The sequence below is a fragment of the Merops nubicus genome, unplaced genomic scaffold, assembly GCF_000691845.1.
Source record: "Merops nubicus isolate BGI_N331 unplaced genomic scaffold, ASM69184v1 scaffold3995, whole genome shotgun sequence".
NCBI classification, from domain to species: Eukaryota; Metazoa; Chordata; class Aves; order Coraciiformes; family Meropidae; genus Merops; species Merops nubicus.
The window spans coordinates 63,006-79,641 of NW_008610081.1; the positions used below are offsets into that span (position 1 = coordinate 63,006).

The following is a 16,636-nucleotide window of genomic DNA, read 5'->3' on the forward strand; positions in this document are numbered from 1 at the left end:
TTGTCATACTGGTGTGGTGGGTGGGCACTAGTTGCTGTGTCCTGGCTCGTATTCTGGTCTTCTGCAAGCTCAGAGTGTTTTACTGGGCACTGAGAGCAAAGTGTCTTGTAGAAAGTTGAGTGGAAATAAGAACCTTGTTTCTATTACGTGTTTTATTGGCCAGTTGGTAAAAGAATTTATTCCTAATTTTTTTTCTTGTTTCAGGCACAAATGAATCGCAATTCATCTAGTAAGTGTGAATCTTTGGTTTTTATTCTATGTTAGTTTTTTAACATAGCATGAATATAGTTTGGTTTTCTTAACGTTTGAAGAAATAAACTTAAGCATCAGTGTTCTAAACAGAAAAAATATTTCTCTTGTCAGTTCTAGATACCTCATCTTTTTCTGTATACTCAACTGTTCCCTATTCTGGGCAGCAGATGAGGCTGTCTGAAAAGAATAAGAAACGCATCCACCAGCCAAAGGGGGGGAAATCACGTGAAAAAGATTCCTGTGCAAGTTCTTAAAACCTGTCCAGCCGCTCAAGTTTAGTGTGATCCACAAACCATCAAAGTACACTCTCTTTGTTTTATAGTCAAACCCATAAAATGGGGCCAAGGAGATAGAGGACAGAGCATTCGGAACACCACTTCCTCCCAAAATGCATTGCTCTGTGTATTCCTCTCTTGCTAGAAGGTATTTCAGGAGCGTATGAATTTATATTATCAGAAAGAATGCATTTTCTCGTTTCCTTTTTTAGTAGTTCATAATTAGTTTTGAACTGCAACCATTAATATTTACTATCTTTTTATAGTGAAGCTGAATTTTTTTATTTTGGAGTGTCACAGTTTTAGTTATAATATTGTGTCTTTTGCTTAGGTGAAGAGTTAACAAAATCAAAGCTTTCTGCTCCCACTAATGAGTAAGTTGAAATTTAAAATGCTATCAAATTAAATTTTACAGGAATTTGGTCTTATTTTGATCTAATACTCAAACTTGTTGGAAATCTAAGCTGACTGCTATTTTAAGTTGGGCATCTATTACGTCATAAGAGTAAAAGAGTAATTATGTAACAAGGGAGATTTGTATTATTTTTTTTTCTCCTTCAAATGCATGTGCTTCATTGTGATATGTTTCAATAGGTATAATTGCATGATTACAAAATATTGTTTTTTTTCATTAAAATATCAGATTTTAAATAAGACAGGTTTTGTTTATATCCTGTAGTGTTTGATGGTAAAGTATTTTAAGATTACATACCCCAGATTTGAACAGGTTTATATACATCGCTGTATACACATCTGTATATATTGAAATAATTATCATATCATTATATTTATTATGTCATGAAACTACTACTGAAGTTGTAGTTTGATTTTTATGAGTATATACACCTTCCATTTATATTCTAACTGCAATTCTTGTTACAGAAAAGGGAACAGTGATCTCCTGGCATGGGATCCACTCTTCAGCAGTTCTCTAGAGTCTTCCTCTTCAGCTTCATTGGCATCCTCATCTTCCTCAGGTAAAATATTTGATAGTGGAGAATATTTTCTGTATATACTTCAGGATATTTTCATGTTGCTGTTTTAGTTATTGCAAAGGGATTTGCTTTGACTATTGAAATTAAAGAATTTTGTAAAGCAGTGTACTATCATGTAAGTAGGAAACAACTGAGGGTGAGGTAAGTCAGGCTTTCAAGCTAGGGTGCAAGGGGGAAGAGGGAACACTAGAAACCTTAGGAGAATTCTATCTTGCTTTTCTGCCTGTTTTGTCACCTTCTCTCACTTTAAAAATAAAAAAAGAGCACCCTCTAGAATATAATCCTGTTTTTTTCAGCTGGAGAATAAATGGAAGTTGTTGCAGCAACTGTAAGAAAAGCTGATTTTGCACTGTGAACAGGGATGGGTTTCTTCTTTCTAGGGAAGTCCTCTGGGCTATGTAGTACTAAGGCATCACACAGCTTTCCTGTGAGGAACTTGTTCCCTGTAGGAAGCCATGATTTTGTTAGGAGACCTGCAGGCATAATCCAAGAGAAGCCAGGTGAAACTGGCAGAACCAAGACTAGAATTCAGACAGAGTTCCTAGAACCACCTAGAGCAGAGGTATTTGGAGGAAAAGGGTGGGCTCTGGATTAGTTGCATGGGAATTTTGGGGTGCAGGATTCTGGAGGACTTTCATTTGAGCTAAGACACTGGGCATAGCAGGCTTTCCTGAAACCTCATCTCTGTGGGAAAAATAAATAGTGTTCATTGTTACATTCAAAAAGTGGTGAAGGAGAAGGAGGCAAAATAATGTGTGAGTGGGTATGTGTGTTGAAGAGGCTAAGGGCAAATGTTGAGAAACTATTTCAGACAAAGGAAGGAGAGACCGAAACAAAAATAGACATTACGGCTATGTTAGGACCTGCTTACTGTAAGTATTTACTTAAATTGTTATTTATGTTTATCATCTTGGGGGATTTAAGTCAGAATCTACTGTTCACAAACAGTAGCAGATACAGTTTCCATCATTCTTTTCAGTTTACCTACTATATATCTGTTTTCTTACCTCTGATGTCTTAGTGTAGAGACTTTTCCTCTCACGTGCCTGAGAAAGGAAATGTCCACTGTTTCTTTTAGCTAGGTATTCCTATTCAAAAAATTATAATAGACCTCACTTATTTGTTCATCATCATGGGATTTTATTTTTTCCTTTGTGCTTTTTTATATAGATTGAAGAACAGTAAGGAAGAGTACATGTATCAGTTGGGGAATTCTGCACAACTAGTGTTTTTCTTGGCCTCAGTAATGTCCTTTTAGCAAGAACCAGCATTGCTATGTAACTCTTCACGTTTAAAGTGGAACTTACTCTTTCACTACAAATTTATGTTCCTTAAAATTTACGTTTTTTAAGAAATCTAGCTTGAAGAAATTAATTACTCACTTAAGTAATCAGTCAAGATTATTGACTAGTGAATCCAAATTGTGATGTATTTAAGGATAAATTATATATAGTTATATATTACTGAAATGTGCAGAAAAGAAGTAGTGCTTTCCCAAAAAGCACTACTGAAAAAAAACCTTTTCCAGTTTGAAGCCATTACCCCTTGTCCTATCACTACAAGCCCTTATAAAAAGTCCCTCCCCAGCTTTCTTGTAGTCCCCCTTCAGGTACTGGAAGGCCACAATAGGGTCTCCCTGGAGCCTCCTCTTCTCCAGGCTGAACAACCCCAGAAATCTCAGCCTGTCCTCATAGGAGAGGTGTTCTAGCCCTCTGATCATCTTTGTGTCCCTCCTTTAGACCCATTCCAACATGACCATGTCTTTTTCTTGTGTGAGGGCTCCAGAGATGGACCCAGTACTCCAGGTGAGGTCTCACAAAAGTGGAGTAGAGGTGGAGAATCACCTCCCTCGACCTGCTGGCCACATTTCTTTTGATGCAGCCCAGGATACAGCTGGCTTTCTGGGCTGCAGTCACAGTGCACCATTTTTGGCTCGTGTTGAGGTTTTTATCAGCCAGCACCCCCAGTTTTCTCCTCAGGACTGCTCTCAATCCATACTCCAGCCAGCCTGTATGTGTGCTAGAGATTGCCCCAACCCAGGTGCGGGACCTTGCACTTGGCCTTGTTGAATTTCTTGAGGTTGGCATGGCCCCATCTCTCAAGCCTGTCAAGGTCCCTCTGGATGGCCTCCCTTCCCTCCAGCATGTTGACCACACCACACAGCTTGGTGCCATTGGCACACTTGCTGAGCACGCACTGGATTTCACTGTCCATGTCCCTGACAAAGATGTTAACAGAACTGGTCCCAGTACTGATCCTTGAGGAACACCACTCATCACTGGTTTCCACTTGGACATCGAGCTGTTGACAGCAACTCTCTGAGTGCAGCTCTCCAGCCAATTCCTTATCCACCAAGTGGTCCATCTGTCAAATCCTTCCCTCTCCAGTTTAGAGACCAGGATATCATGTGGCACAGTGTTGAATGCTTTGCACGAGTCCAAGTATATTGACAACAGTTGCTTGTGTTCTGGGAGTTAACCAAGGTATTTACACTCGTGAAATGATCCTTGGAGTTAAGCAGAAAGTGAGTGTTCTGAAGTGCAGCTACTTGCAAATACAAATTACTAAACATTTGCAGAAAAAAATACTGGATCGATGTAGGTTATATTGTTGTTTAAATCAGATTCTGACACTCAACAACTTACAGCTTAGTTATAAAGACTTTTAAAAATACAGAACTTTGATCTGATTGTATTTTCCTTAAAATCAGTGTTTTATCTTCAACTTGAAGGTTAATATAGGTAAGCTGATGCTTAAAGCTTTTGAAAAGCTCAATCCAAAACATAGGTTAGATAAATTAGTTGTTTTGTAAACAGTATGTCTGCATATCGTCCAACGGATTAGTTTTTTCTTTTTACTGTTAAAACTTCTCATTGTATATTGTTTTGTAACTCTGTGTTAATCATTGAACACTTAAACTACCATGGTATTTGAGCAGACAGTGATTTATGCAGAACAGAAGTAAACTTTGGTCATCCATGAATAATTCTGCTTCACTAGAAGTTTAAGCTAACTTTGTTATCTTGAACAAACACAACAGACATTTTTTAGCAATCTATTGATATTGTAAAAATGTTTCTTTTTTTTTTTATCTTCCTCATTTTCATACATATGTATTTTTAAAACCGCTTTGAGCATTTCCGCATTGCTTTTTTAATAGGATTTATAGTGATATTTTTAAAGACTTTGAATTATATTTAAAATTTCTGTGAGAAAGGGAAAGATGTGTTAAATCTCTGTTTATGGGGACTTAAAGTATGTACTGGTTCATGACAAAGGGACCACTGCAGGGAGGACAGCTATACTTTTGATCTGAACTTGTAAACGGGCTGCTCTCTCCTTGATTCCGTATGTCACTCTGCTGTAGCTCCTAGCTTTGCCAATCTGCAAGATGTTGAGAACTGACTAACTTCACATTTTCTGCTTCTGTTGTCATCTACTGCAAAAGGCAACAGCCAAGTGCAGGGAATACTTGTGGAAAATTCCTGATTTTCAGCAGCCTGAAGGATGAAGAGGGGAAATTAACTGGGGTGTTTGATGCCTAATACATATAGTTACTCACTAGAAACATGTTGATACAGACAGAAAAATACCAAACAGCATCTCATGGCTGTATTGTCATAATTCATTCACCAGGCAGCAATTTATGTTTGGCCTTCCCATTACAAATATTAAGGATAGAAGTGATAAAAATGTTTGGAAGGAACAGGACGGCATAATTTGATTAAGTAACTTTGAAAGAAATTAAAAGCAGAAAGCTATGGAGAGGAAATAAATTGAGTAGGACACAAGAAGGAAAAGACAAAGATGAAAAGAAGTTAAAACATGACAGGAAAAAAGTTGGAGGAATAAGGAGAATAATGAGAAGTAAGGCCTTAGGTGGAGAAAAACACAATAAATTACTTCTTGGCTTACTTAAAAAATGGAAAATGACGTGGTTGGCCGTATGAATGAAGTACATGTGATACGTGGCTGGGTTGTTTTCCTTTTATTTGTGAGTGGTGGGATTTTTAGCATAGGAGAACAGTTCTTTTTCATGCTGGATAGTAATCCTCATGCAGTGGATATTGAATACTTTTCTGAATATTGAAATTTTTTATCTTTTCAGTGTTGGTCCTAGTTTCAATTCTTTCCTTTTCCTTCAGCTACACTAAAAGAGCACAATAGGAGCGCCTCCTCATCTGCCACTGATTTGCCTGGTTGTACAGTCTGGTCTTTACTTGAACACCAGACAGATTCTGGGTCTGCGAGCCCATCCTCATCAGACTTTACCATTAGCACTTTGTGCAAATCTGGTGTTACAGCAGCACCATCAGGGAGTACCAGTAATTCATCCTGTGTGTCACGGTCGCAGAGTCCGTGGATTTCCTTTGCTGATGAACATCTTACAATTAAACACAAAAGCACAGACAAGAAGCCCCAAAAATTGCATTCTAAAACTGAAAATGCCTGCCTTGCCTCTTCTGCTTTGCTTGGGAATTCTTCCAACAGCTGTGCTTCTGAGGATCAAAGTGACCTTTTCTATAATACTATATGCCATGAACAATTATTCATTGAGGAATCTGGCACTGCTGCTGCAATTTCTTCTGCATCATCTTCAGCACTACTGGACTATAGTTTAGTGTCTTCTTGTGCTCATACAAATAAGGGTATGGCAAGCATGCGCTGTGTACCGCTCTTTGCTAATAACTGACTCCAAAAAGCAAGCTTTGGACTCATTTTTATTTTTATTATCGCTTACCTGATGTTAAAATTAACTCCTTACTTAGAGTGTACTAAACAGCTTGCTAGCACTGACTTCGTTGAAAGTTAAGACAATTAATTAAATATTCAGCTTGAAATCAGAAGAAAAAAATCAAATTATTCTATTAAAGGCATTGCTTTCTCTTAACTATGCAGAGCTTCTTTGCTTTTCTAGACATAGGAATGTATTTTTGTGGGATGTCAGACAGCAGTGATATCTCAAAAATGAAGTGATTGAATTTGGAAAAAAAAAATCCATTCCGTAGTGGCTTTGCATAGATATTTTCAAATTAAACAAAGTTAAATAAATTGGATTTAAAACTGTTCCTTTTTAACACTCAGTATTTTGAAACATGGATGATACCACAACAATGGGATATCATAAGAGGACAAAGGAAAAGTGCATTTGGGCACTGCAGCAGACCACTCAGTGCTTAGCATGCACTGTTGTCTTGGGGCATAATAAGCATTTTAAAGGAATGAGTGATATATTGGAAGTTGTTTTATCTGGGGACATTTGAGTTTGGAACTCTTAAGGTGGATGTGGTCAGTATTAAACTTAAGTTCTTTCTTCCCGAATTGATGATGAAACTCCCGAATGCCTGAGAAAACTGCATACTTAAAAAGTTGTCTATCTAATAACATCAACTATTTTAATGAATCCAGCCAGAATAATTTAAGGTAGATAATAGGATGTGCTGCAACAACATAGGATACCAGCCTATTCTGAAGTGAATTAATTTTAGATCTGGCATACTCACTGGATGGCATCTAACATTTGTTTTGAAATACAGTTCTGTTCATTCTATTCAGAAAAGTGACTTTGTAAAAGTGGCATCTTTGTACTGCTGCCACCATATGTGAGTTCTTTCTTTTAGGTTTAGAAGGATATGGGGCAGTATATTTTTAACTCTTTTTTACTTCTGATAGCTTGGCTAAGAGATAATGAGGAGTTAGTGTGTCATTATCACCAGAGTAATTTATTTGTTACACTGGTGTATACGTATTGAAGTCAATGGGATTTCAGTGGGCAAAATTTGGTGTAAACACAGTTATGCTACTGTCAACCAGGACCAAATATGAATTTCCACTGAAACTTCCATTTGTGGTAGGACATGAAAGACTGTTCTGTATTCTGAATCCATGTAGATTATATACAAAAGGAAATTTGGACAAAACCATCTTTTTATATACAAGTCTCCAAGAACAGTTGGTATAAAGTCATTTGAAAGATCATGATGCCATTTTTAGAGTCATTTTTCAGTGTATCACACGGCCCTGTTTTAAAAGCATTTATGATTAGTAGTAGATCTTACAAAACGGAGCTTGTAAAATAGGAAATTCTAATAGACAATAACTTGCAGTTGTTCTATTCAATTGACTACATACTTATGTTCAGTATGACCTTTCTAATATTTATTTCCTTAAATTTTATTTCTTTCAGCAAGGCCCACAACTCCTCTTTCTGTAGGCACCCTTGTACCCCCGCCAAGGCCTGCTTCAAGACCAAAGCTATCTACTGGGAAACTTAGTGGGATTAATGAAATAGTATGTATTGTTTTTTTTAATTACCCATTGTAACTTGTTTTCAGATACACCATTCATTTAAACTGTTACAGTGGAGTTGCTTTCCAGCCAATATTCAAGGATTCATATAAGCAGATTTTCACCATTACCAGAGGCATGGAAATTGTTCATTATGTCTGTATTACCATAACAAAATAAGTCTTAACAGAATTACAAAGGTCAAAATATATTTTTTTGATCGGCTGAATATTTTTAATTTAACAAATCAATAAACTGATAATGAAAGGATAGCATGTGTACGAGTCCAAAGTTTTCAAAAACTGAAATACTAGCAAAGTTATTAACAAAGCCCCATTGATTTAGCGATATCACCAAAGCTCTGGGGAATGAATGGCATTAAGTAGATCTTATCAATCATATGTTGACACAAGTAGCCCTGCTGTGACTTCTCCCTGCCCTTGGTGCTAGGGAGTAGGGGGGGTATATTGCAGCACCTGCCCATCAGGATGGTGGGAGGCTGCACGCTGCCTGCAGTGCAGGTCCACCTGCTGATAAGGAATGTGGCAAAGAATCCAGATACCCATACAGCATGTCAGACCAAGCCTTGCTTAATCTCTTCTGTGAATATAAGATTTTTAGGGTTTCATTTGACTTACTGACTTGGAAAAATGTTACTGTGGTAAGCCTCTTACTATCTTTCAGAGTAGCAAGATATTTTCCCCATATTCCTGTTATGAACAAAATTCTGATCTTATGCTTTGACAAAACTGAAACATTTTTAAACTGGTTTGCATGTCTGTAATGTCAGAATAAGGTCAAAATAGGGTTCATTTTGAGATTCTTACCAGTATAAAATTGCAGCAATTGCTGTTAGACTAAGAAGTCTGTTCCTCGTGTCATGATAAATAAGGAGAATTTAACTAGTACTGTTCTGCTGTAAGGTATGATTCTGCACAAAGCTACATTCATTTTGTATGGTTGTTTAGCAAATACCCTACTGTCTGGACACAAGTGGAAGATTTCCAGTTGTCTTGATTATGTCTCAACTTCTTTTACAATTTCTGTAGTATCTATAAAAGTGACATGCCCAGCAAGTATGATAGAACTTAAATAAAAAAATAAATTAAAGGGGGGGAAAAAAAAAAAAAAAAAAAAAACCACAAAACCCACACTACCACCGAAATCCCAAACAACCAGTTATGCAACCAAAATAGATGCTTTATGGGTTCCAGTACCTTTTATTAGGATTTCTTAAGATTAAGCTTAATCCCAAAATGGTCATTAGTTAGTTTAATATCTGGACAGTTAAAGGAATGATAAAACCATACAGAGAGTTAGGATGGAAGGGACTTTTGAAAACCTCTAGGTTTTAAAGAAGGGATGACTTCAAAATTGCATGAGGTTGCTCAGGGACATGCTGAGTTTTGAAGGTCTGCAGAGAGGAAGATACTACAATTGCTTTGGGTAGGCTGTCCCAGGGTTAAACCATGAAGTTATAAGAAGGCATTTTTTTCCCTAAGTTCAACTTAAATTTCCTTTGCTTTAGCTCTTTAATCTCTGAGAAGAACATGACTCCAACTTTGTTGAACCACCTTTTAGCTAGTAAAGGACTGCTAGTAGATCCCTTCTTAGGCTTCTGTTCTCCAGGCTGAACAAACCCAGGCCCTTCAGCCTGTCCCTCTCACACATGTACTCGAGTCCCAGATATTTTAGTTGCCCTCTGCAGGACTCATTTCCAGTTTGTTAGTAGCTCTCCTTTAGCACTATAAATCCACATTTTCTGCACACATACACAAGACTGTAGGCTTAGGTTCTGCTACTATTATATACTATCACAACTGTGCTATACTGTTAAAGCACAGTTATTGACAGGCTGCTACATAATAAAATATTTTAGACCTAACTACACAGGTGAAAAATTAATAATGATAATCTATGAAATAATGGAATTTATTCCAATGGAAAATGAGGGTTCTCTGGTTCACAGTAAAATCTAGGCTATATAAAGCAGTAAAGGAATTATATTGAGAAATATTAAATTGATTGGAATGTGAAATTAAGAACTCTTCTATTTACAGACTTTCATCTCTTTAAAATCACTTTGTGTAATACTCTTGTAATCAATTTTGTTCAGCCTAGGCCATTCAGCCCTCCATTGACTTCTAATTCAAGTCCACCTCCTGCAGCTCCCTTGGCACGTGCAGAGAGCATTTCCTCAATATCCTCTTCTGCTTCCCTCAGTGCAGCAAACACACCTACAGTAGGTAAGTTGAATTAACCATTTTAACTTATTTTAGAAATAGATCAAGTCTACCACGAGGTTCCACCTGTTAGGCAAAACATCTATTGGAAGTAGTTGTTCCATATGTGAGTTGAGCCTAGGTACTTCAAGCATCCTTTGCAATACCTGCTTCTATATGACAGCCAGAGACAGGACAATGGGTTTAATTAGATTATACCATAGATCCAATTATGGCATGTTCCTTAGGCAAATATTTTTTCTTATTAGGTATGCTTGTATATCTGTCCATCAAGCACAACATATTATCATGTACTTGTTAAGAAATGTTACTGTATAGGAATATTTTGGAATAGTGATAAATTTGAATGAGTATAAATGCTCACAGGATTGACTTCTTTTATGTTCTTTTTGTTAGTTATCCTGGAATTTCAGTTTCAAAAAAAAAGGAAACTAATGCATCTTTTTCTTCAATTTAATGAAGTATATAAGTGAAACAGAGGTGTCTAGTAAAAGCAAAACAAACAAAAAAGATTAAGATGAAAAGCAAAGTCATCTTCATGTGTTGCTACTAATTTTAGAAAGTTTTCTCATTTTTAAAGGAAAGCTCTTCCATCTGGATATCTGGTTACAACAAATGAAAAGGGGATTTACATGGGTTTGTGAGGGGCAGGGCAAGCTAAAGACATTTTAACTTGTTTCTTTAGCAGAATTGAAGTACTTAGTTCTTGAATATTATTACTTCTCTAGTCCCAAGTTAAATCAGGTTCTTGAGTTAACACCCAGTTACCTGTGAATGTTACTGATGCCAAGGATTCCTCGCCCAGGCTCAGCAGCTCAGGAGAGCACCTGCGTAGCTTCTAGTGGGAGTCCTGCACTGAAAGCAGTGCAGCTGTTTCCACCTTCTGCAGGACCAAAGCCAATAAGGTCTGCCCAGCCTTAGCTGCTACAGTTCAGTGTCCACCAGTTTCCCAAATGCTGAGAAGCATCACAGAAAGGTAACTGATATTTTGATTGCCAAAGTCCCTCTAGGCTCCCATCCTCAGGCCTTAGCACTAGTGCCAAGGAACCAAAGTTGGTGGTTGCAGCATCAATCACCCCAGCTCTGACTGCATGTGGTGTTTGAGACAGTGGCAGAAGGAAATCAGGAGGTGAGGAGGAGTGTGCTGACATTGAGGTTTTGACATGGTTATTGACCTGGCCAAGCAAAACCAAACAAGGCCAGTTCCATCTGCACTGACTGTATGAATTAAATTGTTCTGGCAAGTTAGGAAGGTCAGCACAGATGACTGAGTGACTTGGGGGCATGAGGATATAATCTCCACGACTCTGTATTTTTGTGATTTTTGTGCAATCCAGCACTTCCCTTACCCCATTTCTTTTGAATAATGGAGAGCTGACTCTAATTATCTTTTTCCAAGAGAACTTTAAGGCATGCACAATTGAATGTTTGTTTTCTGCCTTAGCATTATTTTAATTTGCAAAGTAATTTTTTTTAATATCTATTTTTGCTTGAAATACTTTGTTTTCTTGCAATGTTTTGTTTCATTTAAATGTAATAGAGGATGATCTTTTGATTGGAAATCTTCCTACAGTTGAAAAGCTTTGTGAGACACCACCAGGTATAGTACTCAGAGCAGATTTACATGTCAACTAATCACCCTAATACACTACACCTAATAAAACTGTATTTTCTTTTGAAACAACTTTCTCCAGCTGTTTCTGGTATCTGGCAGACACAAGCAGCTTGAAAGCTCAACTACTTAACAAGTTACGTGTTGCTGAAATCACAAAAACCTGATATAGCTGCTTTTATATAACGTAGTCTTCTGTCTACTCCTGACCCCTAAACAAGCTGAAACTTGGTCTTGCTTCTTCAGTTTGTCATTACTACTTTCTTTCAAGTAAAGTGAATACATTTTTACTTTGACAGTCCTCTCATAAGAGAAGTACATTAAAAAGTTTCTGTATTTATATATAACGCAAATCTTTGAAGATACACAGAGTAAAAGTAATCTTTTTTTAAAAAATAAATTTTGTTTTCATGACAGCTGTTTGGCCAATACGAAAATTTTCTGAATCTTTGTTCTTAAACTCAACTAGACCCATTTGATCAGGTTTATTTATTTTTATGACCCTTTTTATGACCACTGAGGAATTTTTTTTATTCTACATTTTGGCAACCTTGCAACTGTCCGCATGGTTGTGTCACTCGGTCTTGGGTCAGCACGACTTGGGGGCTGTTAATGGTGGTTAGGGCTGAGGCAGGTGGCAAGGCATCAAAGCCAGCTTTGCTGTCACTGCCAGAGGTGCTAGGGCTGGAGCCTTGAGCCGGGCTGCAGCCTGACATGCAGCGAGGCCACCTTGGAAAAGCTCTGTGACATCTCATCCTTCTCCGAGCTGGCAGCATGTGTGGAAGGCCCTGAAGCTGGATATTGCTGCATTGTGTGTTCAGCATCGAGATAACAAAACAGTGACTTCCGGAATTAGGTTAAGCAGTTATGTTTGTTTGAATTTATTGTGGTTTAGAACGCATGCTTTTTTATGCTTCAAAGTGGAGCAAATAAGAGAGAAGCTACCCCACCTGCTGTCCCTCAAATACATCTCAGAAAAATGTATATAAGTATATATACTTGCTTTGGTGTCCCCCCCGAAAAGTTTTGAAAGTGTTATTATTCCTAATAAATTTAACTCTTCAGGGAAGAAAATCAGTACTTGTCTTTTACCAATAGGAATGTTATTTATATATTTGCATTACTCAGCATGATTTTCAAATATCAATATAAAAATATATATAAGGCCATTATAAGATTTAAAGATAATTTGTACATCTGTAAATAATCTGGTGTAATTAATATAAGGTTATCTGACCTCTTACCTACTCTGCTGTTGTTTGTTGTTCTTTAGTAAAGTGGAGGGAGAAGACAGTAGAACACCCTGGCAACCACAGTGCCACATCCATTGAGTGAATGTTTTGATTTTAGTGGAGAATCCTTCTAGTACTCAGTATTTCATCACAGAGAATTTCTGGTTGTTGTAAGGTTACTATTTTATTGCACATGGCTTCTTGAAATCATGATTTCTAGATTACTGATACTATCGAGAATCACAGCTTTCATTGGTATTTTTCAAGGAGAGAAAGAAAACTTGGCAGACATGACCCATCTATTGCTTGGAAGAATAAATAAAATCATCCTAATGTTCATAGTAAAAAAAAATAAATAAGTCAGTGTTTTATAGCCAACATCGTAATATTTTGTTCATCTAAGAACTCTTGGGTTGGAAGACTTGTAACTAGAGTATCACTTTCAATTTAAGGAGGCTGAAATCTTGCACTAACTGTTTTTTTCATGGTGCTGAGAAATATTCTAAATATTTTGCTACCTTAGGCAAGAAATCATGATGGAGAGTGAAGTAAGAGGTAGTAGAACTAGACCAACTCCTGTCTTTTACTCTCTTGTTGTTGCTACTTCTTTCACTTATCTCTGAATTTAAGGTCTAATATCTCATATGAGACCTGCTGTGAAGAACAAGATCTCAACTTTTTCTTTGGTTTCTGAAGGAGCTCAGAAGGCACAGCCATTGTTTTAGAGTAAAGAGGATTTGTTTACCATGAGCAATATTATAGAGAAGCATTTTGTTTCTACTTAATGGTATGAAACAAGAAATTCTCCTTTTGCTCATTAAATAAGAAAGATTGTGCCTCCTTTGTGGAAGATTATATTATGTGATAAAGGCCATGTTACCAGTGTTATTAAAAAATTAAATGCTCTCCTCTGTGCTACTGCAGTGATAAAAAGACAGAACTTCCAGTATTATCTTTTGCATTCAGTACACAAATAGAAGATTGGTGAAGACTAAAATCCTGTGATAACTGTTTTTGAGTATTGTACACACACATTTCAAAAAGCCTTAGGAAGACATCTGAGTTGATCTTTATAGCTGTGTATTGGAACTATGTTACATTGGCACAAACATCTGTGAAAGATTCTCCAACAATTTCTGTTTGGGAATTGTAATCTTTAGCTGAAATAGTTAAAAGAATGTTAAACAGTTCACCTATGTGGGGCAATATTAGTGTATTTGCATTTAAGTTCATGCATACTCTAAGTGAATTCTTTGAATTTCCGTGACTATTTTATTATACATTTTTTTCCGTACAATAAGCATACAGTAGGGATTTTTCTTTTAAGTATTCTACTCAATGTCTAATTTCCTTTGGACCTGTTGACTTCACTTTCATCAGCAGCCATTTCAATGCCGTGTTCCTCTGTGTCATATGTACTTCCTTGTGTCTGTCCATTTACATAACGTCATCCTGATAGTCCTGTTTTCTCAGGCTGCTAAGCAGTGTTTTGATGGTACGATTGTACTGTACTATGTTCATAGTTTCCTACATGCCTTTCAAGTATGCTCCTTCAGATTCCCCTGTGACCTTGATGATAGTAACCTCTTGCAAACATTACAGATGTGGTTCTGAAAATCTATGTATGAATCGTTCTGAAATATGTCACTAAGCTTTTTGAAAATTAAACCTATACACTGTATGTATTCTAGGTGTTTCACGTGGTCCCAGCCCTGTCAGCCTTGGAAACCAGGACACCTTGCCTGTTGCAGTAGCCCTTACTGAATCTGTTAACGCCTACTTTAAAGGAGCAGATCCCACAAAGTTAGTTAAATAGTGAATTATTTTGAACTTAATAAGTGACAATAAGAAAACACACTAGTTTTAATATTTTGGGGGAAAATGTATATACATTAGAAGGGGGACTCAAAGGGGTTGTGTTTTTTCCCCCTGGTGTAAGTGACAGTGGTGGCTTATTGCTGTCTATTGGCCTGCATCCCACTAGAGTTCATACATCCCTACTTTGCAACAATGTGTTAAGTGAGAACACTGAAAATGAGAAGTGTCTTTTTTTATAATCAGGTAGGTGCTACATGTAAATTTGGGCAACTAAAAGCACCTCATTCCCTCTGTCACATCCCTTTCTAAGCTACTTGGGCCTTGCGTATGCATAGCTGTGCCATGTTTTCAAAGCCTGAAAAATATCCATCAAGACTACTGTATGCTTAACCAGCTAAACTTTTTTCTTTACTTATTTCATCTTATTTGCAAGTTGCAAGTGACAGTACATCGTCACGTTACCCTCATTTGAAATTGATTTTATGGTTTTGATTCAAGTCCATCAGATTGTGAAATGCAGTACAGTGATTGCTTTAAAATTTATATTAAAACTAGGCAGCTGCAACGAAACTGATATTTTCATTCTCTTCTAGATGTATTGTGAAGATCACCGGTGATATGACAGTATCATTCCCAAGTGGGATTATTAAAGTCTTCACCAGCAACCCATCTCCACCTGTGCTCTGCTTCAGGGTAAAAAAACACAAGCAAACTAGAGCAGATTCTTCCGAATGCACAACTTGTATACAGGTTTTGTCTTGTTTTTTTTTACATAATAGTAAAGTCCATGATTTTTAAAGTGTGAGTTTTTTATATGTAAATCAGAATTCTGTACAGTTTTGTTGATCTGCTTGTATGTAATTTAATTTCCTGAATTAATCTTGTTCCGCTCAGTTCTCTCCACAGCCACCATTAAAATTTCAGTGGTTTAACTTGAAACTTGTCTTGAATATAACAGAAGCCATAAAAAATAGTTTGCAAATATAGCTATGATTTTATATGCATTTTGTAAATTGTTTCTTTATAGAGTAGAAGCAATGGTAAGATTAAATGATGAAACAGTAGCCCTAAATGGAAAACAAGTAGTAGGAGCAGCACCACCTAATCTCTCGAATGTATTTCTAAGCTGTATCATTTCTATAGTAGATGAGATCTGTTATATAACTATCTGCGTGGGAGAATTCTTATGAAAAAAGGCTGCTGATTGAGTAGGATAATTATTGAAATCACAGAACTTGGAGATCTTTTTAAAAAATAAATAAATAAACAGCTATAATTATTTAGCAGAGATCTGTTTCAGCTGAGCAGTTTCTAATTGTATTAGAATTGTGTTCTATTAAATGTAAAATCCAAATTAAGCATTAACTCCATCTTGTGATGTAGATCATCAGTGGAGGAAACTCACTGCTTCACAACTTGGAAGGAGAATTTTTACCAGATACCAGTAGTTTATTTGTCTTAATACTTAGGAAGGTGCAATTAAAGCATTAGAATAAATTCTTGCTTGAAATAGTGAAGAAAGGGGAAGATCTAATCTTAGCTTTTACACATCCAAAATAGTAAAACTCAGTGTTGCCTTTTGACTCTTACCTTCCTTTTTCTTTGCAGTGATCAGTCACAAAGTGACTCCAGTACTAAGGATTTTTGGATGAACATGCAAGCTATAACTGTCTACCTCAAGAAATTATCTGAGCAGAATCCATCTGCATCCTATTACAATGTGGATGTTTTAAAATATCAGGTAAATACTTTTTTCCTGTTAGAATTTTTTAAGGAACTGTGCAGGTTTGATAACTACACAGAAATAAAAAGAATTGCACTTTGCCTGCTAACATTCAGAGGAAGTGTCCTCCCTCATCTAGACCAGTTCTGGGTATGTCACTCTTGACAATGCACAGGCTCTGTCCAGGCTCAGAGCATT

The 16,636-nt window shown here is 36.8% G+C and overlaps 1 protein-coding gene across 1 annotated transcript in view; it reads left to right on the forward strand.

The window, feature by feature from the left end:
- LOC103773397 (FCH domain only protein 2-like) overlaps positions 1 to 16,636 on the forward strand; it is a gene marked incomplete at its 3' end in the record, with an annotated part of 73,132 nt that overhangs the window by 54,857 nt on the left and 1,639 nt on the right. The window contains 9 exon segments of the mRNA XM_008940763.1: positions 205 to 229; positions 859 to 901; positions 1,410 to 1,504; positions 7,710 to 7,813; positions 9,927 to 10,056; positions 14,589 to 14,700; positions 15,309 to 15,411; positions 15,413 to 15,465; positions 16,324 to 16,456. Coding sequence (XP_008939011.1) covers positions 205 to 229; positions 859 to 901; positions 1,410 to 1,504; positions 7,710 to 7,813; positions 9,927 to 10,056; positions 14,589 to 14,700; positions 15,309 to 15,411; positions 15,413 to 15,465; positions 16,324 to 16,456 — 798 coding nt within the window.